At 49.3% G+C, this 25,875-nt stretch overlaps 1 protein-coding gene across 1 annotated transcript in view; it reads right to left on the minus strand.

The window, feature by feature from the left end:
- The window catches only part of lama1 (laminin, alpha 1), a 55,902-nt gene that overhangs the window by 23,862 nt on the left and 6,165 nt on the right, over positions 1-25,875 (minus strand). The window contains exons 3-20 of the mRNA XM_018741697.2: positions 20,740-20,910; positions 19,916-20,028; positions 11,016-11,258; positions 10,424-10,603; positions 9,713-9,802; positions 8,980-9,097; positions 8,004-8,182; positions 7,572-7,677; positions 7,297-7,454; positions 7,066-7,206; positions 6,805-6,936; positions 5,814-5,915; positions 4,484-4,698; positions 3,964-4,075; positions 3,212-3,322; positions 2,679-2,806; positions 2,113-2,199; positions 1,385-1,596 (exon numbers count right to left, since the gene is read on the minus strand). Coding sequence (XP_018597213.2) covers positions 1,385-1,596; positions 2,113-2,199; positions 2,679-2,806; positions 3,212-3,322; positions 3,964-4,075; positions 4,484-4,698; positions 5,814-5,915; positions 6,805-6,936; positions 7,066-7,206; positions 7,297-7,454; positions 7,572-7,677; positions 8,004-8,182; positions 8,980-9,097; positions 9,713-9,802; positions 10,424-10,603; positions 11,016-11,258; positions 19,916-20,028; positions 20,740-20,910 — 2,598 coding nt within the window. The remainder of the gene's footprint in view (positions 1-1,384; positions 1,597-2,112; positions 2,200-2,678; positions 2,807-3,211; positions 3,323-3,963; positions 4,076-4,483; positions 4,699-5,813; positions 5,916-6,804; positions 6,937-7,065; positions 7,207-7,296; positions 7,455-7,571; positions 7,678-8,003; positions 8,183-8,979; positions 9,098-9,712; positions 9,803-10,423; positions 10,604-11,015; positions 11,259-19,915; positions 20,029-20,739; positions 20,911-25,875) is intronic.

The raw sequence follows: 25,875 nt of genomic DNA on the forward strand, positions 1-25,875 counted from the left end.
ACGGCGCCGGGCTCGGGAAGAGCTCAGGGGTCTTCGTAAGGCGCTCAGCACCTCTTCCTTCTCCGCGCGCCCTTGCAGGTACCCCGCTCCCAGAGCGCTAAGCCCTACTGGGATTTGCATTTGCCACATTTCATAGAGGAAGTCCTGGCAAGAACATGTGCAGCTGTAGCCTCGCTGGTATTTGGATGTAAAGAGGATTATTGAGGCCCGTACCACTGCTGGGAGAGAGTATGAGCAAGTGGCGGTGACAAATCCGCAGTTTTACCCTTTCTGAGCACCAAGCGCTGAATCGGCCCCTTGTCCCCCACCAGCTAATCAAAGGAACGCGATGGATTTGACCCACATCTCCAACTGACTAATTTTTCCACCATTGTCTGATTAATCTACTGATTAATATCTTAATTTTGGGTAATTAAGCAAACGTTTCCAACTGGAGTGTCTCTGGTTTGGGTTTAAGAGATCACTTTGTGCAGCAACGCATGTAATCAAGCCCATGAAGATGATCTGGTGCTTTTCCACGATTTCGCTCCATCAGACTTCATCCTAACTATAGTACACTTTGAAAAGTAGCAGGAAACAAAGGCAAAAACTGTATATCGAGGAAGACAAAAAAAGAAAAAAGTAATAATAATAATAATAATAATTATTATTATTATTAATAATAATACAGTTTCTTGTATTTAGCCTTTCTATTATGCCCTGTGCCCTGCTTTTGAAGTGACTAAATCATAACACAAAATATTTAAAATGTATAATAATAATAATAATAATAATAATTAAAAATAGTAACACAATATCTTATGTAACAACCTGTGTTACTGTTTTAGGAGGGAAACCTGTGTAATGTAAACAGTTGCATTATGGGGAATAATGTTAAATGTGGGTGTGCAACCACTGGGGGCACTTAGGGGGAAAATGATGGGGTGTCTGTGTTTCCCTAGTGTGTGGGAAGCAGGGTGAGTGCAGTAGGAGTAGTTCCTGACAGAAACAGGGTCCTTAGCCCTAGAGCATTATTTTCCTGGTGTTCAAACTAGTGGTTTGTGATGAGTGTTGCCTCTATGTCCTTCTTTGCCCATCTGAACCCATGGTGCATTTATGATATAATTTAATCAGACAAAATAGCGTGCTCTTTTTGTATTGTCCTGCTGAAGGAAGGTATGGAAAAATCTTCACTGCCTCCTGGGAATTCCTACTGGGTTCAGACTGAATCATCTGCTGCAGATTTGCAGGTGGGTCTGATAAGTTAAAGGTCACATTTACAGAGCGTTTACACAGCGTTTACACTCCGAGTACTTTTACCATACTGACTGAATCCCTCAACAATTCCACATCTATGCAGGAACGCAGCGAGGCAAAGCAGTTCGGGGGTTACGACACCACTTACTCCGGCAGTTTTTCGCAGTTACCGCGTCGCCGTAGTAACCCTCCTGGCAGCGCTCGCAGCGTGGCCCCGTGCTGTGGCCCGTGCACTTCAGACACTCTCCCGTCACGGGGTCGCAGTGTCCTGGCTCCAGGGGGTCCACGTTTCCGTTGCATTCGCACCTTCTGCAGCCCTGCCCAGGGACCATGGGGTTACCATAGTAGCCGTTGGCGCACCTAAAATGCACGAGATTAGACCGTGTATTAGGGCAGCTGGTAGTGTGGCGTTAGAGCTGCGGCTTTTGGAGCCAAAGATCGCAGGTTTGAAGCCCACCTCCAACCGTAGTATCCTCGAGCAAGGTACCGACCCTAAATTGCTCCGGCAAAATGACCGAGCAGTACAAACGGGTAAATAGTCGTAAGAAAAGTGACGGCTAAGTGAGTGGACGCAGACACGGATGTGTCCCGCATCTCTGCTAGTTTTCCAAAGTTGCAACTCAAAAGTGAGAGAGTCCAAGCTCTCTACTTACTGTGGGTTACAAAATATGACACTAATGACAGAAAATCGAAGAAGACATTTCTACTTGTGGGAAAAATGTAAAGCACTAGTACCAGGGTATGCTGCATAATCCAAGTCATAAAGTCTACCGATGGAGTAAATCTGAACATGCACCTGAGCGTAACTCTGTGTGTGTGTGTGTGTGTGTGTGTGTGTGTGTGTATATACAGGCGGGCGTGCTGGTATCTGCCCACCTTTCACAGCGAGCTCCTGCGTACCCCTGCTCACACTGCTCACAGATCAGTTCCCCTGAGCCCTCCAGGTGGCAGGTGGGGCTGAAACTGCGGGGTTAAAGAACAGCGCTGACCGAGATGTGCTCTCACACACATTCCCTGGCCGCGCCAGACTCAGACGCCCCCGCGGCAGCACGGGAGACTGACGATTGCTTCTCTGACGCTCCACAGGTTTTGCGGCGTCACCAAATTATCACCCCAATTAAACAATATCATGCTCACACATTTAACATCTCGAATTAATACTTACGGCTGATAAAATCTCCGTCGGAAATTAATACGGATCTATTCAGGCAATAACAATCGTGGAGATAATTATGCACCCTTGCTGGCTTAAGCATCAGCTTTTAATAATTGAACAGCCTAAATCCAAGTTAATTCGTAGGCTTCGTGAACAGTAGGCTCTGAATTTCCGTTTCCGCATAAGAACCGGCCGTTACTCGGCCGCGAGTCCACGGGACCGATCTATGCAGAGAAAGTACAACGCGCCCCCAGCCGAGCACCCGGCGGATGCCGCCGAGACTCACTTGTTGGACGCCACGGCGAGAGGACAGGCGCATCTTTGGCAGTCGTCCGGGGCGCCCGCCAGCGGGTCGCCATAGAAACCAGGCAAGCATTGGTCGCAGTGAGGCCCGGTGGTGTTGTGATCGCAGCCCTGGGGGAAGATTTGCCAGACAAACTCACCTCCTGACAACTTCTCACATAAATCTCCAGACTGGAAAAGCAGTTGGTAATGATCTCTGCGGGGAAGATACGGCTGAAAAGTGCGACAATGAGCACATTTTAAAAAAGTGCATTGTTTTCTTCCAATAAGTCACAGCTCTTGTATTAAGAATTCCGTTTATATGAATTATTTATGTCCCGTTCTTGAGTCCTTTCTCAAGTTTAATTCTGCGTAGGGGATGGTTTATGGGAACGAAAACACAAATGAATGAGCCTGATAAAAATCCGGGTGGGGGTTGGGGGGGGTGGAGGTTTCGCTCAACACTGTCACCAGGGGACGGAGGACCGGCGGCGTATCGAACGTTGGATTTCAGCACAACGAGAAGGAGAATCTCACCAGACAGATTCCGTTGACGTCGCACTCAGACGCGTGGTCATTGCATTCGCACTGGAGACAGTTCCCACCAAACAGAATACCCCCCACGCGGTAAAACCCAGAGATGCAGTTCTGGAAAAAACAGACATGCAACAGAACTATTTATCTTTCCAGGCAACTGAAATACGAAGTCGACAGCAACGTTAAAATGATTTCTGACATCCTTTAACACGGACGGGGGCCCGTTCACGTATTTAGCCGATGCTTTTCTGCAAAGCAGCTTTCAGTTATTTACCCGTTTATACAGCTGGGCTACAGCACCGGAGCACTTGGGTGTAAGTAGTTTGCACAAGGGTACTATAGATTCAGGTGGGATTTGACCCTATGACCTAGAGGGCTAAAGGCAGCAGCTCTAACACCTATGTTACCCACAGGCAGCTGGCGACGCAGTGGTTCGAGGTGCTCTCTTTGGAGCCCAAGGTCGCAAGTTGGAATCTCACCCTTAAGCAAGGTGTTTACCCTAAATTACCCAGCTGTATAAATGGGTCAATATTAGTAACTTATCACTGTGACCTTAACGGTATAAGTTACTTTGGCGAAAAGTGTCGGCTAAATGAATAAATGTGGATGCTACGCCTGGGCGGCGACTCCTTTAACTGTATGGATCACACGACTGAGGTGATGATGGGGAACGGAGACGCCGACGGTCGGTCAGCAAGGCGGACGCCGATCTCTCCACGGCGACGGTGGCAAAACGAAAAGGCGGAGCGCACCTCGCAGGACGACCCCGTGTAACCCCAGGGACACTCGCACTGCTCCACGTCACGGGCTGGGTCAGGGCTGGCGCTGTCGGGGTCTGCCGCGTCCAGGGACACGGTGCCCAGCCTGGTCGAGGGGGGAGATACGCGGAGCTTCAGGAGAAAAGTTGTACGGAAATTCCGATGCGTCGCTCGAAGTTGGCCGAGCTCTGAGCTTCCAATTAAATTGAAGCGATGAAACAGAAAGGATTACCATACACTTGTCAGGACACGAAACTGAGACAAACACCCAAGCCGCCGACATCAAACGAAGCCCATACACCACTCATGAAATTTTATGAGTCCTGTATACGAGCCATAAAATGACACCATTACAAAAGATAAGGAAGGAGCACCTTATCCAGGCCATGAAATGAGACTCATAAAAGAGCGATGCAAGGGGAGTCACACAGCAGCGACGAAATGAGCCCGTTCACAAGTCGTAAAAGGAAGTCCGAAAGACGACTCATTTAAATGAGTTCGGCCGTCGACTCACCTCAGAGCCCCCTCTACGCTGCCGTCGGTGCGGGCGCGGACCCGAAGGTCAGACACGTGAGCCAGGACCGTCATGAGCTCGTCCCGCTGCGCCGCCCTGCCGCCCGGCTGGCTCGCAAAGCTCCGCGGCAACATCTCGACGGCGAAGCGCAGCTCCTTCTGCGGGGTCAGGAGCAGCTGCCGGGTGGGCCCGTGCCGGAGGGTCCTCCCGTTGCCCTGTGGACGCCGGAGCGCTCAAACGTGAGCGCGCGAGGATGTCGCTATTGCACTTGTGCTGCTCAACTGACGCTGCGCTTCAATGCGACTTTGACAATTTATATGACTCTTTTATAGGGCTGGGTATTTTACTGGAGTAATTCAAGACATTTACCATGGCCAGAGGAACCAGCAACCTTCAGGGCTCAAGAGCACATCCTTAATCGCTATAGAGCGCTATGCAACCCTGACTCGTACCTGTATCTGTGCCTAACCTGTAACTTTTGCCTCTTAACATAAGACGATTATTCGAAATTTTCGAAATGTAAAACCTTTCTTCGGTAGTGATGACTTGAATCAAAAAAGGAATCTGGGCTTTGAACACTTTGTACACCATATTTCTGGAGTAAAGGGTGGCACAGCGAGTAGCACTGCTGTCTCACAAGACCTCGGTGGTATGAGAGGATGTGGGTTCAATCCCCCCTCAGTCTGTGTGGAGTTTGCATGTTCTCCCTGTATCTGTGGGTTTCCTCTGGGTGCTCTGGTTTCCTCCCACACTCCAAAGACATACTGTTCGGGTTCACCCATAGTGTGTGTGTGACAGAGAGACTGTGTGTGTTGCACTGATGTATGGATGAGTGACCCAGTGTAAGTAGTGTATCTAGCAGTGTAAGTCAGCGTGGTAAACAAGGTGTCTGGGCTGATAACACTATGTCAGTTCAATGGAAGTTGCTTTGGACAAAAGTGTCTTCTGAATAAATAAATGTAAGGACAGTCTCTCTGTCTGAGAGGGAGACCAGCTTATAGCCTCCACCCTCATCAGAGCATCATGGGGGTCTGGCATGTCTATGTATACATAGGGCATGGGTTGTGGTTAGAGCAACTGCCTTTGGATCCATAGGTTTGAACCCCACCTCCAGCTTGACTGCCTTTGAGCAAGGTATTTACCCAAAGTTACCCCTGAAAAAATTACCCAGCTGTATAAATGAGTAAATAATTGAGCAGCTTGACATAGTAAGTCACTTTGGAGAAATGTATCAGGTCAATGAGTAAATGTAAACATGTATCATGAGCAGGGGAAGGAAAACCAACAGAAGCTCCTTTCGGGTGAGGAATGGTCCTCCTGGATGTCGTACCTCGATGATGATGTCAAATTGCGAGAGCAGAGAGCCGTGCACCGTCTCCCCGGACGCGTCGAAGGACACAGTGTAGTTGAGGAAGCCCCCGTATGCAGACAGCTGGGGATGGGAATACAATCAGAACGGCACGTTGAACACGGGCAAATCACGGCGCTTCGTCAAGCAGCACATCTTATATGGTAACGTACATTTTCAACATCCCTTTACAAATATTTACTGTTCTCTCGTGCGCATGTTGACACAAAACGCCCGCGATATACACAAGAGCAGATGTCCTCATGTACAGTCTATACACAGACATCGTTATGTGTATAAATAGACGGAAAATATATTTATAAAATAAAAATCACAGCAAACGTCTACGGTACATGTAAATAACCATCTTAAGAACGCTGGTTACTCGATGCTCGATGATTGGAAGCGCTAGATGTTCCGCACCTGTTAAAATACCAAAGTTCTTCCAGGACTTCAAGACAGTCACGTTAATCAGAGATAATCACATCCCATAATACTCCTCCCTCAATACGGGAAATAAATGTCACATATAATTGCAAATTCTAATTCAATTAATTAGCAGGGGGATCAATGAGCAAACATATTAAAGCGCTTTCAAAGAGTGGGGCATAATTATTTCTCGGCCTCCCGATTTCGGCGCGGCGCCGCTCCGCTGCCGTTCCACACCGTGACCCATTAACGTGGGTGATCATGGAAATTAAAAAATGAGCTTAAACGAAGAGGCCGGCAGAACGAGGGAGCGGGTCCCAGAGGGAGCGGAATCTATTTCCTCATCCCCCGCAGCTCATTTTATTCTAACGCTTGCAGTCCATTACGCGCTCAGGCGGTTCGCTGAGACGTCAACGTCAAACCGCTTCCCTTTCAGTCCACGATGGACAAGAAGCGCATCACAGCGCCGCCTCAGCCGGGATCGGCCCCGACTGAACCGCCGTTCACACGGCGACCCGGCCCCCGAGAGGTGGGTGCTCTTTACCTTGTTTCCCATGAATGTCTTGGGAGCAACCCAGGAGTACAGAAGGTCAGGGGTTCTGTGCCCCACAGCACCGCTGGCGTTGAGGTGGTCGCTTTGAGGAGTGGGAAGCAGCCACCCGTCGACGTTCACCAGCTGCAGGACAAGAGACGAGGATCTGGACCCCGAACGCATCGACGGCGTACGTGCTCGGCACAGGCCTGCTAACGATCCGGAGGTCGCGCGATCTCGTGACGGGTGGCGGAAAAGAGCGCCTTCCGGTACCTGGGCCGCGGTCCACGAGATGCTCTCGCACACATCCGACACCCCGAAGCAGAAGCACTCGGTGCAGCCCTCGGGGTTGCTGCCCTGCAGGTTGTAGTAGCCGCGCTTACACAGGTCGCAGTCGGCTCCCATGACGTTCTCCTGGAGGCAGAAGGGAAGCCCACCGGTTCACTCTACCGCGCCCTCGGCGACGACTCCGCCCTTCAGCTTCAAGGAGACTCCTAGGATCACCTTGCAGATGCACTCAGCGCAGGGGTCGATGTTCAGGCTGCCCTCCAGGCTGCAGGTGCAGCGCGTGCACACGGGGAAGTCCCTGTAGCCGAAGGCGCAGCGGTCGCAGCGGTCCCCGGCGAAGCCCTCCTTGCACAGGCACTGACCAGGGCGCAGACCTGCTGAAGGGGAAGAACACTTGGCACCAAGGAGAGCGGTCGGTTCGGCGTTTTTGCGGCACGTCCGGCCGAGGACCGCACGGGTCAGCGAGCTGTGAGAAGACGACCCGGCCTGACCTCGCGTGCTCGTGGCGTGGTCGTCGCCTTTGACGCAGCTGAGACTCCGCGACCCGCTGGGGTCGCACATGCACTCCACGCAGGGGTGGTCGTCGTACGGCGACACCTGGACAGTCAATGCATATCGATTCCCTTAAAGAGCTGGTCCGCATTAGTTCGTTTAGCTGACACTTTTCTCCAAAGTGACTTACGCTGTTCAGGTTACAATTATTTACACACTTGTACAGCTGGGTAATTTTACTGGAGCAATTGAGGGTAAGTACTTTGCTCAAGGGCACTACAGCCAGAGGTGGGGATTAAAGCTGCAACCTTTGGATCCAAAGGCAGGAGCTCTAACCACTACTCTACCGACTGTCCCCGTGTGTTCTGTTTGCCAGCAGCCGGCTGTAGGAGGTCAGTAACTCCGGAGTCGCAGATGCGTCGCAGGCCCACCGCACGAGGCCTGAAGTAGCCGTCAGCGCAGGTCTCGCAGTTCACGCCGGCCGTGTTTTCGCGGCAGTGCAGGCAGACTCCGCCCCCGACGTAGTGCCCCTGCGCGTTGAGGCTCATCTTGTTCTCGGCCACCGTCTGGTTGTAATAGCAGTCGTCCGCCTTGTTGTGGCAGTTACATTCTGTGGGATACAGCAAAGGTGTTCCTGAGAACGGCGTCTAAATCGAGACGCTCGGTCCGACCTTGACGGGACACTAAAAATGCCCTCAAACGATGAAATGATTGCCTGGAAGTCGCTATTATCTACTTATTAATACGTATTATCGGTGGTACAGCGAGTAGCGCTGTTGCCTCACGGCGCCTGGATGGTGCAAGAGGACGTGGGTTCGACCCCCACTTAGTCTGTGTGGAGTTTGCACGTTCTCCCCGTGTCTGCATGGGTTTCCTCTGGGTGCTCTGGTTTCCTCCCACACTCCAAACACATGCTCTTCAGATTCACCCATAGTGTGTGAGTGACAGAGAGAGAGAGAGAAAGTGTGTTCCACTGATGTATGGATGAGTGACCCCGTTGTAAGTAGTGTATCTACAAGTGTAAGTCACCGTGGTGAATAAGGTGTGTGGCCTGAAAACACTACAGAGTGCTCATTGGAAGTCGCTTTGGAGAAAAGCGTCGGCTAAATAAATAAATGCGTTACATGACTATTAGAAATGTCATTGTTTTTTGGAGCCACCCAGAAGTTTGGAAGAAACACACATTAGAAATCTTGTGCTAATCCTGCTTGATTTATGCAGAGAGCTACTTTTACTACGAGGATTTTGTGATTTATGCTTATGTGCTCTTCTTTATTTCATCTGGCTGCTTTCCCAAAATGCAGGCAAGAAGCCACTTTAGCGTTCATCTGTTTGTATAATGACTATGAAAAAGCAGCCCGTAGCCGTTCAGAGGGCGGGGGTGCACATCCGTAGTTAACGACTTACTCTCGCAAGTGTTGCCGTCGGAGAGCGTCCCCGGTTGCCACGGTTCCTGGTGGTAGCCAGGGCAACACTCATTACAGCTCTCGCCGCACGTATTGTGCTCGCAGACACACTGCATCTTCTGAGGGCAAAGAAAGAGGGGAACAGTGGCCGTTCTGTTAGGAGCCAGGGGTAATGTCACTCCCCCACCCCACCTCACCCCCCGACGCCGTTACGTTGGCTCCCCACTCGGCCGCGCCGGAAGAGTGTGACCCACGCACGCACGGACACACGCGCGCTGGACTTTTTGGTTGCGCCCCGTCAAACGCACTCACATGCAGGCGCGGTAATTCTCGAGTGCCCGACATGCCATCCCATCACGCTGTGAAAGTGACGCCGATGCGGGACGCGGACGCGTCCAGTAGGAATGTGTCACGCCGACGGCCGCCGACTCGCCCTCTGCTCATTAACGGTTCCCTTTCGTTCGGAAGGAATGAACAGAGAGGAGCCGCAAGGCTTCGTTCAAACAGAGACCCCACGGCGATACCAGCCTTGAGGATCTCTCACCGGCTCGTTACCGTTGATTAAGGGACGAGGTCTTGTGACTTAACCAAAGCCATTTGGAGCACAGCTCCGGCGGGGACACCTCGGTCTAGCGACTCCACGAGACGCAAAAAACGCCACCGGTCAGTAAGAGCAATAAGGAAAGGCCCATGCATGGGAGCGAGGGGGTCTGGAGGATGGGGCAACACGGTACCTTTGTGACGGGGTCCCAGGGGCAGCTCTGAGCGTGGCCGTAGCAGATGCACATCCCGCCAACGGAGATGTCCTTGACGGAGTAGTAATACTGCAAGGATGGACACTTAGGGTCATATGCAAACAATCTGCATGTAGACCTCTGCCTGCATTCAAAAAGACTTGTGCTTTGGGATTTAAATTCAGCTCCTTTATTACCAGTAGTGTGATTGCAGAAAAGATAAAAGTACAAAGAGTATAAAGTGGAAATCCCTACACGTATGTCAACACCCTGTGTTGTGATCCTTGATAAACTGTGAATACAAACTAACTTCCAACGGGAAAAAAGGAAATTTAAAAGTCTAAAAATCATTGATAAAAATACAGCTGTGATAACTACTGAAATCTGATGTCAGCCGACAACAGAACATTCTAGAAGCAACATTTTCTGATTCAGAAAGGCCACATTTCATAAACATCAAGATCTGATCCTGAGCTACAGTTCTGTTTTTCATCCAGTACTACTGTACGGTGTATTAACACCACGTTTCCTTTGTGGTCACGCAAGTGTTTCGCTGAAGATCACTCATGTTCGCAATATTTCTGTGCGGAGGAAATTTGCTTCCGAGCAAAAAAAAAATATTGCCACGGTAACCCGATCATGAGCGACTAGCTGCTGCGGTCAGGTGATTTTTGGACACAGTATGGCCAGGAGCCCGCGCATAGCACCCACCCGCCGTGTGACAATGGGGTCCACGTCCTTGGGGTCGCGGTAGCTCAAAGTCATGAGGTCGGCGTTGAGTGTGCGGATCCTCTGCAGGCGCAGCCGGATGTAGCGGGCGGAGGTGAATTCCAGGAGCTCCGGGGTCAGGTCATCGGCACCCGGACGCCCGTTGATCAGAGACGTGTGGATCTGTCCTCGGGAGAGACGCCGCATCACAGTGGTGCTCTGCCCGAATGCCTTCAGCGCAGCGATCCCTCACCCCCCCCCCCCCCCCCCCCCCACACACACACACACTCTAACAGGCAAAACTGGCAAAAGTCAGTGCAATGGATGACGGCACCCTGGTGGGCTTTCAGAGCCATCTGCCAAGCGCTGGACACTGTCCACTGCCTGTCTCAGCTGCACTTGGCCTGATGGGAGAAGCACAGAGACCACAGGCTCCCACAACACTTTTGACACGTAACCTGGTTGTACTTGCAAAACCACGCGTGTGTTCAACATGTATTTACAATATGATCTCTGGCACCGGCTTATAAAGTGGTGGCCGCAGAGTCCCAAGGGTATTGCGCAGCTGGAACTGGAGGGACGGTATGGCCCTTACCTCACCGTGTTCCAGAGGCACCAGGCGGGAGTAGTAGGATGTGCAGATGACCTCATCGTCCTTCTTGTAGGTGGGCGGCCCGATTCGTGGAGTGACATTGTAGCGGGTCAAGCACTCGGTGTCACTGATGGCGTAGTATTGCCACGGCTGGAATGTCGTCCCATCCAGAGAGCGCTCCAGCACCCAGTTCCCAGGCCTTGGTGAGTTGGCTGCCTTGATGATGACGTAGGCCACCTGAAAGACCTTGACACACCACAAAAATGCACACGTGTTTTCCAGAAGAAGAGTGACGGGGGGCTGTGGATGCTGGGTTTTAATTTTTTCTTAAATATCTGTCGTCTGGCACTGACTCTAACGGGTGGTCTCTACTGCAGAGGGAGGGGACATGAGAGGAGTCTGACTGCAGAGCAGCTGGAACCACCGCAGACCATTGAGGAAAAATGGCACCAGGAGCTTTCCAGTAATGTGAAAAGAGCTACACGCGAAAGGAAACACAAATCCATAGCGTGTTTCATGTTTACATTCATAATTATTGTTACTTTGTTGCCGAGCCCAGACTTTTATCCCAACAGACTTACTCCGGTGGCTATTTTGCACAGTAAATTTTGTTACATTTACATTTCTTTCTTTATCAGATGCTTTTGTCCAAAGCAACTTCCAATGAACCCTATGTAGTGTTACCAGCCCACACACCTTATTCACCAGGGTAACTTACACTACTTACAATGGGTCACTCATCCATACATCAGTGGAACACGAACACACACACACACACACACACACACACACACACACACAATGTGTGAAGCTGAACAGCATGTCTTTGGACTGTGGGAGGAAACCAGAGCACACAGAGGAACCCCACACAGACACAGGGAGAACATGCAAACTCCATACACACTGAGCAGGGATCGAACCCACATCCTCTCACACCACCCAGGTGCTGTGAGACATATCTGCTACACTGAATGATGCCCTATAGTGCCACCCCAGTCGTGATGGAGGTAAAAGAGCAGCCCTTTGCCTGCACTGCCACATTGCACTTTGAATACAGTTGAAGGCGGTAGCAGCCAGCAACCCCCATCCCCCGCTGAGCTGGACCTATTGTTCCGCACCCACGCTCTGTTAAACCAGCGCCGCGCCCAATTGGCAGCCATTCGGGCTATGCCTGGGCAACTGGCGATCCCACAGACCTCTTGTCCCCGATGGCTGCTCCCCCCACCGGCGAGGTGGCTGAACAAGCTAATGGCAAATCCTGTTTCAACAAGCACTCCGAACAAAAGCCACGCTGAGCCGTCTGCATCAGCTGCAACAGCAGCCACGACAAGGCACAACATAGTGCTTATAAGTCATTTAAATCAAATTGTATGTGCTGGAAGCTAATGAGTAAAATTAATGAATATGTGTGTGTAAAAGTGGTAGATGAACCGCACGCCGTCCCTAAATACCGCGGTGTCACATCTTTAGAGCATCCAGACAGTCAGACTGACTTCAAGAAAATGTAACCCGTGACCCGGTCCGGATGCAGACATTTCAGAGATTGCTCCCGTATGGAAATAAAATCTTCAAAGCATGTTGTGTGCGTGGTATAGCGTCTGTCTAAAAAGTTTAAATCTCTAATTTTCCTCAATCACACAGCAGTCCCTCCTTTAAGACCTCTGCAGACTTTGTCTTATCCCACCTTATGTTTGTTGGTTTCCAAGCAATGTTCAGACAAAACAAAAGTTTACAGGAGGCCTTCCGGGACACTAGGGAAATATTTACTTAGTAAATTTGCCCGTAGTTATAGTGACAGGAGCGTAGCCTTTACTTTGAAGGTCTTCATTCCCTCCGTGAAGGGTTCTGCGGTCCTCCACCTACACTTGATTCACATCAAAATCAACAATGAAAAAGCAACTAAATATTCCAGGCGTCATTTATCTCCCAAGACGTGAACACATATTCAAAGATACATAAATCAAAGTCGCACATGCCATAATTAGAGGGCAATATATCATTTCGATTCCCAAAGACTGTTTCTCGCTCGAATAGCAATTTAGGTCTAATTATATGTTATTTACTTCTTGCAAACTAGAAGAGAAAAAAATAAAACCTCAGATTAGAGGATCCCTTTTAAATAGCGTTTAAAAAAATATATCTAAATTCAGGAATAAATCAGGAATTTGCTACAATTTATATGTAAATGCTGCAGAACAACGGTCCATTCAGCATTAAAAAGCCAAGTTGATGAGTGTGACAGCAGCCTACCAGGATGCTGCTAACTGTCACACTGTTCCGTCCTCGCTCTAAAAGATCCATAAATTCATTGAATAGCACTGCATGTCCACAAGGGCATGGAGTTAAAGAAACAAGTGACTCAAGGCTGGAGGGTTCTCTGAATGGATTTATTGTGCAAAGCTTCAAACCGCAGTAGACAGACTCAGCACTCTTACACAGCTCAGCCTCTGAATGTGTCTCTTGACCTTCCAGCAAGGAGCAATGCATTGTATCAAAGCCAGCGGAAGTCACCGGAATGTGGCATGAGCTTATATCTCATCCGAAGACAGGGTGGGGACGTCAAGGTCCGACTCGTAGAGTCCAACTGGCGCATTTTGGCTTCTCGGCTCTTGTAACTTTGGACGGCGGTTCATCCGCATTAGTCATGCCGGTGAGACCCCTGCAGGCTTCTAATTAATGATTAAAGGGTGATTTGCAGCTTTAAATCAATCTCAGGGTTAATGATAGAGCTGTGATATCACGGCACCAGTGATTGCATGGAGACTTCAGACCGACAAATGGAATTCTTTTCAGCGTTAAATCACTCCCATGAATTCACTGCCTTGATTTATTGGCACCGGCCAATGCTCTCATTATGTATCTGCTTGCAAGGTGTTTCTCATCCCATGTAACAAATCCCTAATATTTCACATTTATATGCTTGGAGCTGTACATTTTTCTCATGGTAATAAAATGACGCGGTACAACGTTGTAAAGTTTCTTCAAAGCCTATGATATTCGCAAGTCAATTTGCGCAACCTGACTGCTCGCATCTACTTTTTCCCAAGAACACAGCCTCTGGAGAGTGTAATTATCACAAAGCAGCGCAAAAGTGCACATGGACACATTTCATGTTAGAGATTCTAGGTAAATGTAGTAGAATGAGAACAGAATTTAACTGAATCTATATGCGCTCAGAAGAAGTGAGCGTAACGTATGAATGGGCACCGCTGGAGAGGAACTTTCACATTTTGCTTTGGAAGGGGTTGGAGGTCGCCCTCCTTTGCCGTGTTGTTTTTCTAATCGGGTCACCCTTTGGCCTTCTGTTCGGCTGCTCGATGTGATTTCCGCAGCGTAAACACAGCCACTGGGGGGGTTCTTCTTCCAGGGAGGACCTTCTCATGGCCCAGCTGTATTGTCTTACACCTTCGCATTGTCCCTCCTTCTTCAATCAGACGCACCGCAGACCTCCCAATTTTAATTACCCGGTATGCATCACCTTAGCTTTGTTTGCTTCTCAAAAGCAGCTGCATAACCGTGATTGATGTCAGGAATGAAGATTTTACTCATTTTGAATGACACCAGTTCAGAACTGTGAATTATAACATCGTAAGTGGAGCAGCCGATCATATATATACTGTATATACAGTATATATATATATAGTGGATGGACCGATCGATCCAGAGTATCCAGAGTAAATGGGGCAGCAATCAGTTCTGAGATGGAATTGATATTTTAAGTCTTTTTCATGATCAGGTTTTGAATTCTTCCAGCACAGTTGTGTGAGGAGTAGTTTTAGATTGGTCCCTCAACCCCACAAAGGGGCCGTGAGTGTCGCTCCCTTCCCAGGCAGCAACAGCATGACTCATCACTTTGGATTTGCTTTAGTTCTCTTCACAATGGGACTGCTGTCTCATGGGCAGAAATACGAGGATGGGATAACCGAACGAACAACAGGACCGACTTAGACCTTGGACACGGTAAAATAGCAGCCAAACAAAGAAGGTGTGCGTGTGTGTGTGTGTGTGTGTGTGTGTGTGTGCGGTCAAAATCTGACATGACACTGACGGTCCTGAAAAACCAAAAGAAAAATGGTCAAAAGTTTAGTCCCGTCAAGCCTGAGGAACAGTCTGGAGATCATTCTGCAGAGATGAGACATCTAGTGCTCCAGGCATTTCAACGGAAGACCCAAGAACATTGCTAAAGGAGTCTGCTGAGAGTTCCACTCTTTTTTTTCTCTAATCTCAATTTATATTCACCATTAGATTTTCATTTCATTCCAAAGAGTTTGAATCTGACCGGTGGCTCCTCGTCTGAAAGCATTATTCCTCTTGTCCACAAGTCACTGTGGCTTAAACCTCTGCCCGAAAGAGATCGTTATGAGGGCCAGCGATGTGTGATGAATCCGCCTTGCTTTCCGTGCCCCCGCCGAGGCATCGGATCTCACGCTTTCCCAGGTTTCTGGGGGGTGGGGTGGGGTGGGGTGGGGGGAGCTCCCCCAGCTGCGACAGGGGTCACGGCAGATGAAACACAGAGGTGGGTTTCTGTCAACTTTGGGAGCCCATAATCCCAGCGTCCCACGGCAGCTTCGCTCCCACCGCCCGCTTCCCCGGTCGCCCGCGGCCTGTTGTCTTTGCCGCCGCGCACCGCAAACTGGCAAACGGGCAAACGGGCAGCTGCACCGCAACATCAAAGGTGCATCGAGAGGCCGCCACAACACGACGTGCCGCACGCTAACAAACACGCTCGGACTCCAGCGCAGCTTCGCTGCTGTCATCGCGCGACTTCATTGTGTCCCTCCTGCGAGCCGTGCCGGACCGGCCAGCCGAAAAACCCGCCGTTCCATGCCGATACGCGACGCGTAAGAGGCGCTAATTGCTCCCGCGTCTGGGAAAATAACAATTCGGCCACTGTCTCCTGCCGCAAGCATCAAGCCCGGGGCACATCGAGGTCGAGCGCGGTGGCTACGTAGCGTAGCGCTAGCAGGCTGCCGCTTAGCTTCCTGCGCTGCTACCCTCGGTGTGTTTCCCCTTGACGGTGTTATGTGTGGGGGGTGGGGGGCACCCGCCAGGAGCCCCAGCAGCTGAGCAACAATAGCTGGGATGCTAGGAATTTAGTGCTCAGCACACACCGAAAGCAAACGCAATCTGGCTTTAGCGACGCATTGTTAAAAACATCTCTCGTTTACCATCTGCTCCTTTTCTAAAAGGTGACACGAGGTCAGAAGCAAAAACAAACGGCTGCTGTTATTCGAACCCCGAACTAATCGCCTCGCAGATAAAACGTGGCCTTTTCCCAGCTTCTTTAACTGTAATCCTATCAGACAAACAGAAGGACAAATGGTGATAAGATGATGCTGAGACTCCACAGACGAAACCCAATCTTGAAATAAATCTCATGTACCGGAGGCGAGCACGAAAAGAGCCTCTTTAATAACTCTGCATTTCATTTAAAGTCGAAAACCTACACATTACTAATGTAGTGTAAAAATGACAGCAGAGTTCTGCCCCGAGGAGTGAGTACATTTTCACTTGAGCACCTTGATACGATTAAGTAATTCAGGGCTTTCAAGCTGTGAACCATCTTTGAATGACCGAACCTGAAATATCTTCACGCCGCAGTCGTGACGCCATGTCTCCGACTGTCTGCTTTCAACGTGAATATTATGGGTTCATCATTCCAACTCGGGGAGATGGCAGGACAAGGCACTAGTAGGATATGGCGTCGTCCTCTACTGCTTCAGCTGTTCATTTTTCCTACATTTACCGAAACGTTATACGTGCAGACGGTCCCTGACTTACGGTGGGGTTACGTTCCGATAAACCCCTCGCAAGTGGAAAATATCGTAAGTTGAAAATGCACTGAATACACCTAAACTACAGAACGTCATCGCTTCTTATCGTTTAAGATGGTCAAGATGGTCGATTGCGGAAGTCCAAGTTCACGTGCGATGGCCATTACGGGTTTGTCGCCTTCATGCTGGGAAATTATCTTGAGTTTCTCCTCAACAGTAACTTCCTTCCTCTTCTTCTTCCCAGCAGTAGTAGGACACACCGATGGGTGTTTCGTAGACATGATGTAAGCACAAAACACAATGTAGATACAGGGGGCATTCAAAAAAACGTTGGAAACACAGAACACTGTAGAGTATCGGTTGTAGACACTGGTGACAACGTTGCAGACTGGAAGATGCGGGTCGTTGCCGCTGCCCAGCATCACGAGAGAGTATCGTACCGCGTATCGCTTACCCAAGAAAAAAAAAATCTCAATTCAAAATGTGAAGTACAGTTCCTACTGAATGCGTATCGCTATCGCACCATCGGAAAGTTGATAAATCGTAAGTCCCACCATCGTAATTTGGGAACCATCTGCACAACTAGTGAAGCAAGTTTTTACTGACACTTCTTAGCAAAGCAGGTCGCAAAGTCAGGTTTAATGCTAAGCTGCTACTCCCAATTATTTTCCAATTTATGCAGCTGGGGAGTTGAATTATTTACTGGAGCAGCTCAGGGTCATTGAGGGAACTACAGTGAGAGCTGGAACTAAAATCGACGACAGCAGGTAGCGTAGTGGTTAGAGCTGCTGCTTTTGAACCCAAGTTGGAATCCCAGCTGTAGTACCCTTGAGCAAGGTACTTACCCTAAATCACACACACACACACACACACGCGTGCGCTGCCTGAAACCACTTGTCCCAAGTGGCGTCGCAGCGAACCGGAGCCTAACCTGGCAACACAGGGCACAAGCCTGGAGGGGGAGGGGACACACCCAGGCCGGAATGCCAGTCCGCTGCAAGGCTACCCTAAATCACACACACACACACACATTTTCAGAACCGCTTGTCCCGTACAGGGTCACGGGGAACCGGAGCCTACCCAGCAACACAGGGCGTAAGGCCAGAGGGGGAGGGGGACACACCCAGGACGGGACGCCAGTCCGCTGCAAGGCTACCCTAAATCACTCTACTAAAATTACCGAGGCTTACATTTACTTACTTACACACACACACACACACACACACACACACACACACACACACTTTCTGACCCGCTTGTCCCATACGGGGTCGTGGGGAACCGGAGCCTAACCTGGCAGCACAGGGCGTAAGGCTGGAAGGGGAGGGGACGCACCCAGGACGGGACACCAGTCCATCGCAAGGCACCCCAAGCGGGACTTGAACCCCATACCCAACAGAGAGCAGGACCCAGTCCAACCCACTGCACCACTGCACCCCCCCAAGCCTTATACAAATACATCTTACACCTACACCTTCCAAGGATCTGGACCAGAGACCCTTTGGTGAAATGTGAGCCACTAACTCAATGGGTATGTTGTTTCTCTTCAAGCGGGAATGTCTGCATGATGATGAGATGTCGGATACAAGGGGGCGAGACTTCTAGCTAGACCCCATTAGCCCCAGAGCACGGGAAACAGTACCCATTTGGAAAAGACTATTACAGAGCGGCGATAATGTATTTGCAGTCGACACGTAACTCGAAGAAAATCTCCATTACTTTGAGTGAGTGCAGCTTGAATTTGAGAGCACTTTGCAGAAACTGCAGCGATCATCCCAGGTGACAATAGTCCTCTGAACACAGACCTCCTTCCACCTGCAGTCCACCACTGATCTCCACCGAGCGTCTGTAAACTCGTGAAAAACAAAGTGTCCTTCCATAACCTTCCAGCTGCACAAGCATGTGTCCTGCTTCACTAATAAACAGTGCAACAACAGAAGGGCTTTGTAAAGAGCTTATGTAATGCAAAATACTTCTTGTCAAGCCATTTAACTGAGGAATTGAGCTCCAGGAACACCATGAAGGAATAAGGCAGGCTGGTTCATCATTTTTGGTGGTACACTTAGGTTCTGAGAAAGACTGATGTTGTTACTGTGACGTGTTTCTTATGTTTGTGACCGGCTCTCTCTTCCCCAGTAGTATGGAGAAACTCATCTGGGAAATATTAATGACCGAACTTCCATGAGCAAATAAGTTGCAGGACGTGTCAGAGGACCGAGTATGTTGAGGGATGTTTCAGAAACAGCATGTTGACGTCTGATGTTGACATGTGTTGGCATGTTGACATGAAGACATGTTACAGAGACAGAGATGGTGCAGAACATGTCAGAAGCTCATTTTTGCTGCAGGATGTGTCATAGATACAGACGGCTTCAAGGATGCACGAGAGCAGGAGATTTACAGTCAGCTGTGACAACGGAAAGCAAAAGATCTGAAAACAGGTGGAGGCCACGGTGTAGAGTTCCTGGCCAAGAATGATCTTTCCTGTTTAGCCCTGGGGCCCATGTCTGACAGCTGTTGAGAGCAACGGGAAACCAATGACTGAGTAGGAACGTGGGTGGAATGGATGCAACAGCAGAATGCAGAACAATACAGCACAAGCAATATGGGGTCATGGATTCCAAAAATCTTGCTTTAAGAGTAACCTGGATGCTGGGCGATATGGGACGGAACACATGACTGACCGTTTGAGCCATTTCGCAGCACTGTTCTGACAGAACCACTCACACGTCCATCCGTGCATTGTCAGCAACTCCTTGTCTCGAGCAGAGTCGTAGCTGTTGTCCAGAGCACAGGGTGTGAGGCAGGGTACACCTTTGATTGGACCCGTGTCCTCCACACACTGATTCACTCACAGTCACACACTAAGAGCAACTGTAGGGGCACAAATTCCCCTGAAGTGCATCTCTTTGGACTGCAGGAGCACCTGGAGGAAACCCACACAAACTCTGCACAGGCTGCCCGAGAGTCAAACCCATGTCCGAATCCACAGCTCAGGAGCCGCGAGGCACCGGTGCTACCTGCTGCACCACCGTGCAGTGAGATGGTCTGTGTTGGATTTGTTCTCTTCCTTCCTTGTCTCTCGGATTTCATTTAACAGTATTTTCAAAGTGCGGTGGGACGTCCTACCTGCCGCAAGTCCAACGTCAGCGTCACCCAGTGGAACTGGCGGCCGTTCTTGATGCTCGGGCTCTGCCACCAGCTGTTGGTGCCGTCGATGGCGTTGGTGACGGGATGTCGCTCTGCGTTGGGCGGCAAGACGGAGTTCTACCTTCTCATTTATACCACTTTCAAGTGCACATATGCAGATAAAGTCCCTCTGTTCACCCCATTTTAATATTTTGTAGGGTACGCGTATTTTGTTTGTGCAATGGATGGGTAAATTCGTAGCAGACCGCACAGGTAAATCTTTGGCAGAAATGATTTACAGTTTAATTTATTGTAACAACCCTGCGTTACTGTTTTAGGAGGGAAACTCCTAAATGTAAATAGTTGCATTATGGGGAATAATGTTAAATGTGGGCGTGTAACCATTGGGGGCACTTTGGGGGAAAATGATGGGGTGACTGTGCCTAGGAATGTGTTGAGGAGAGAGAGAGTGGGTGCTGGGTGCTGGGTGCTGGGTGCTGGGTGCTGGGTGCTGGGTGCTGGGTGCTGGGTGCTGGGTGCTGGGTGCTGGGTGCTGGGTGCTGGGTGCTGGGTGCTGGGTGCTGGGTGCTGGGTGCTGGGTGCTGGGTGCTGGGTGCACTGTAGGTCCTAGAGGAAAGGGGGTCATTGGAGCAGGAGCATTATTTCCCTGGTACTGCTCTTCTAATAAATCATTTGTAATGAATACCATCTCCATGTCCTTTCTTTACCCCATTCAAACTCATGGCACCACATGCCACAATAAGTTCTTTTGGAGCCTCCAGAGAAGGACTGTAGTTCCCTGTCTCCTGCACGGTTGCTGATACCTTTGGGGTTGTTGCTGTTGCTGTCGCAGATGCGGCACTGCGGGTTGCGTATCCGGCGCCCCGGCACATGCTCCACCAGCTTGCAGTACATCTCGGGTCCAGACTCACCACAGGTGGCGTTGGTAGAGATCTCTGCATTGCTGGCCAGGTTGAGGATGGCAGGGAAAAGACCTGCGAGCGATGAAGTGAGAAGAAGGCGTGAATGAGGACTGTCAGTCTGCAGCCGACATGCAAACAAACTTTGTCCCTCCTTTTGCATTAATGTTTGATGCCCTCGTTGGAGTGAGTTCTTCCTGAACACGCACAGAAACATCATTACATTACTTGTGGCACATAGTTATTAGTGGTTACATGCATGGACAGGCAACCTCAAGGTTACCAGTTCAGGTCCCAGGAAGGGCCCTATTGTACTAACCCAGAGTACTGAAAGTTACAGCACAACCGCACAGCGAGTAGCGCTGCTGTCTCACAGTGCCTGGATGATGGGAAAGGATGTGGGTTCGATCCCTGCTCGGTGTGTGTGGAGTTTGCATGTTCTCCCTGTGTCTGTGTGGGTTACCTCTGGGTGCTCTGGTTTCCATCCACACTCCAAAGACATGCTGTTCAGGTTCCCCCATAGTGTGAGTTCCACTGATATATGGATGAGTGACCCAGTGTAAGTAGTGTATCTAGCAGTGTAAGTCACCATGGTGAATAAGGTGTGTGGGCTGATAACACTACATGGAGTTCATTGGAAGTAGCTTTTAAAGAAAAGCATCTGACAAAAAAATAAATGTAAATTCACCACAAAACTAGGGGGGTATGGTGGTGCAGTGGGTTTGGCCAGCGTCTGCTCTCTGGTGGGTCTGCGGTTCGAGTGCTGCTTGGGGTGCCTTGCAATGGACTGGCGTCCAGTCTTGGGTGTTTCCCCTCCCCCTCCAGCCTTGCGGCCTGTCTTGCCAGGTTAGGCTCCGGTTCACCACAATCCCACTTGGGACAAGCGGCTACAGACTGTGTGTGTGTGTGTGCGTGTGTGTGTTACCACAAAACTGTCCTGCAGAATAATGGGTTAATAATTGTCTATGGACAAATTGAGATGGTTGGACAATGAAAACAATTGCTTGTCCCAAGCAGGGTCACGGCGAACCAGAGCCTAACTTGGCAACACAGGGCACATGGCCGGAGGGGGAGGGGACGCACCGAGGACAGGATGCCAGTCCATTGCAAGGCACCCCAAGCAGGACTCGAACCCCAGACCCACCAGAGAGCAGACACCAGTCAAATCTTCTGCACCCCCAACAATGAACTAGCACTACTATAATCTATTATCATGAAGTTTATTTGTTTTTACGTCAGTAAACATTAGCGTACCAGTGGATTGCCTTTCCGACATACCGTACTATGGAGTTTGTCCTGTCAAAGCTGGCCTTGTTACCACACTTTAAGTAAAGTCTGGATTCGTTCCTTATCGCAGAAATATATGTCTGCTCAAAGGGCAAAGTAACTGTATGTGAAGGGAGCTGGAAATTACAGCGTGAGAATAAACAAGAAGGGGCCGTAACAAAATCTGACGAGGGTCTCTAATAGGTTCCGGTATCTTCCTAACTCAACGCACTCGGGCATCGTCTGAACAGATGACGGCCGTGCTCTGATTTGTCTAGACCGAGCAGAAGTATGTGGGTTAACTGTGTGTGAATCATCCTGTCTGAGTGCAGAACAAAGGCCCAGAGTCTCTATATGGGAGCTTTGAGGACATGCTGATGAGGGATATTTCGGCTGCTCACTTTGAACTGCTCGACTTCTCAACGTCTTTGCTCAATATTGATTTTTCGAGCTGCTCACGCAAAAAGTTACTCATGTGTCCTTGGATCCCATGTACTGGTCGAAGGGGAAAAGCGAAGGGAAGAAGATATCCAAGGTTAAAATAAAGATGTTGCTGAGAGTTGCGGTGCAGCAACGCTGGCTGGTGTGTCAACACATCCTGAGGAGTTTCCAATCATCTTCTAACCTAAATTCTGGATTTTTCTTGTCTATTCTGAGCTGCACCTTTCTTAAACAGCGATTGTAAGAAGTACTGGGATGACATTCGTGTGTTCCTACATGCTCTTCAGTTCAGTCGGTAAAGTGTCCTGCTCCGCTGAACTGTGTGGAACTGTTTTCTTTACAACTGTGTGATCAGGTGCAACTTTGCTGAGGTCCTGAGCTAAAGGAAGACCTCAGACCCTTCTGGAGTTTTCCATCTGCGACACACTGGGGGCGTGTTGGGGGGCATGAAGCAAGGCTCAACGTTTAGGCAAATCAAACACTAAAACATTCGCTGCACAGTGGGCGGTAGAGCAACATGAAGAGAACATCAGGGCTGTGCGGAAGAGTGTGATGCCACAGGGTGCTCCAGCTGCAGCTCAGCTCCGACACAAAACGTAGGAGCTGAGCTGCAAGGCACCCCCGCCCCCAGCCCCACCCCCTCGTTTAGGTAAAGGCGCCCCCAAGGAAGAACCTATCAGCACACATCCACCGCCTTTCAACTGGTGTCCTTCCTCCAAGTGGCTGCTCTCCAGGACGTGCCTTTTGAAGATCCCTGGTGACCCCCGGCCTTCCGTCCCGCCTCCGCTCTCCCCACTCCCCCGAGTCTATTCGCTCTGGATTCCACGAACAATGGGTGCCTCCTTAATCTGCCTGGTCCAGATGCCTAACTGATAACCTTAAGTGACCACTGGGAAAAAAGTTTAACTATTTCATCAATGTACTGTTGAGTCGAGCTGCATTTCCCACCATAAAATTACACCAGTTCATCAGAAGGCCTGGCATGCTAATTCTCTGTCCACATTTAAAAAGGGTCTTAAAACTCTCTTTTTCCAGAATCACTTGGCCCATCATCTCTTAAGTCCACGTAAGGTGTAAATGTTCATGCACCATAACTTTAAGATGATGCCGGATGAACCTTTACACAGCTACTCCTGTAATGTAACGTAAATGTTTATATGTATCTCAAAAAAAAAATTATTACTAGGAAGGTGATCAGGAATCATCGATATCCTGAGTTTTATGCAGCTACTCGTGTGATGAACGTCGGTTCATATGGTGGAAAGAAACAAACTGCACTTAAGAATCACACATCTGCATCTAAGTGTCTCTTCCTCCTAATGTAACGAACACATTGTATTTTCTGAGATGTTCGTCGCTTTGGAGAAAAGTGTCTGATACATGAATAAATGTACATGTAAATGTTATGTTCTGAACTCCTGTGTCCCCAAAATCCTTTCAAAATCCACGTGAAAATGTAGAAGGAGCACAGCTGAGTCAAATTAAAACATAACAATTGCCCTGAGGAATTCTTAAGAACATTGATGAGTTGGAAGCGTGGATAAGGAAGCAGACAAACCCGGTAATTGCCTTAATCACTTTGCACAAAGAGAGCTTTTGCTGCCGTCACAGAACCGCAGACGATTGACCACTTTCCCGTGACAAAAAGCCATTGTGGAAATGTACTCAGACTGACTTCTTCAGATGTGAGAATGACTCACAGCAAAACACCAAGCAAAAATACCATAGTATATAATACAGCATTAAAAGTGGCTCTGTTTTCACTTGGTTTTATGGTTAAGGAATGAATTTTCCAAGTGTTATAATACCTCCCCAACTGACTAAAAGAGTTCTGGAGCCACACGGTGCTCCTTTTCTCCTCCCGAACACTTGATCGGGACCCATATGGGAACATCTGGAGAAGAGAAGCCGTTGTTGCAGCCCCTCTTGTCTCACACAGGTACGCTACAAATATCTTTTATCTGACACTTTTGGTCCAGGCAGCTTGGAGTGGAAATTTCCACACTAATCTATGTACAATTAGTTACCCATTTACACGGCTGGGTCATTTCCACTGTGCCAATCCATGGTAAGTATCTTGCTCGAATGCACTGCGGTGGGAGGAGAGATTTGAACACATGTGCTCTGAGTAGAAGGCAACAGCGCCAACAAGTACTCTACCTACTGGAATGAAGGATCTGGTGCCTCGGGCTGAATTCCAGCAACATTGTCACTTGCTGGGCGAGTCGGGGTGTCACAGGGACATCATTCCAAAGCACAGCTGCTCTGGACAATTAGGTCTCATGATCTTCCGCTCTTGTGTTGTTCCAGGTGACCCGATTGTCTTCAGAAAGGGGGATGGGGCTCACAGTTAAGCACCTGCTTTGTCTCAGACCAATAAAAACAGACCCCCGATCTTTTTACCGCTAAACAAGAGTATTGGAAGAGTCAAGACCCAGGCAAGTCCCACAAGGACGAGACCTCAGAAGGACATGATATGTGGACTCTAAGAAGAAGCCTTAATTCATACCAAAGAAGTTCTTGACGAGTATCCAGAAGGAGTCATACAGAAACAAATTAGACCAATTCAAACTGATATTTTGTTTTCATCCTTAATCTTGGATTGTTTCTGTTGGACATACTTACATTTATCTGACACTTTTATCCAGAGCAACTTACAATGTTAAGGTTACAATTATTGACCCATTTATACCACTCAGTAACTTTACTGGAGCAATTTAGGGAAAGTACCTTGCTCAAGCATAGTACAGCTGAAGGCTTGAACCTGCAACCTTTGGATCCCAAGGCAGTCACTCTAACCACTACACTAAAAGAGAGATGTTTGAACAAAAATGGCAATACGCAGGACAGAGAAATAAAAAAGCACGGCTCCTTAGATAGAACATCTGCTGGTCCCATTCGAGTCAGACACCAGGCATTCCTTCTGAATATGTACTTTGAGTGACAGATTAAAACTGCTCTGATGTTATGCCCGGATCACCACAAGTAACATTAAACAAGAGCAGACAAAAAAGGGAATCTTGGTCCAAGCCAAAAGGTGAGAGTGTGAGGAAGCGCCGTTTGTTTTTCATTCCCCAGCCTCTTCCTGCACAGCAGATCTCAGGGGTCGACCTCCCCCTGGGACACGGAGATCGAGTTGCAGCACCAAGCGGCGTTTCGGATGACGCCGCAGACATAATCGACCGCCTGAATGAAAGCTGCTCGAAAAAGGTTAACTCATCAGAATGCAGCAGAGTTACACCGGCTGCCTCCCGCTTATCTGGGGTCATCTTCGGTCCGGTCGACGTGTACAATGGGACCTTTCAGCAACGCGCTCATTAAAACCACCAGTGT

This window comes from Scleropages formosus, chromosome 7, assembly GCF_900964775.1.
Source record: "Scleropages formosus chromosome 7, fSclFor1.1, whole genome shotgun sequence".
NCBI lineage: Eukaryota > Metazoa > Chordata > Actinopteri > Osteoglossiformes > Osteoglossidae > Scleropages > Scleropages formosus.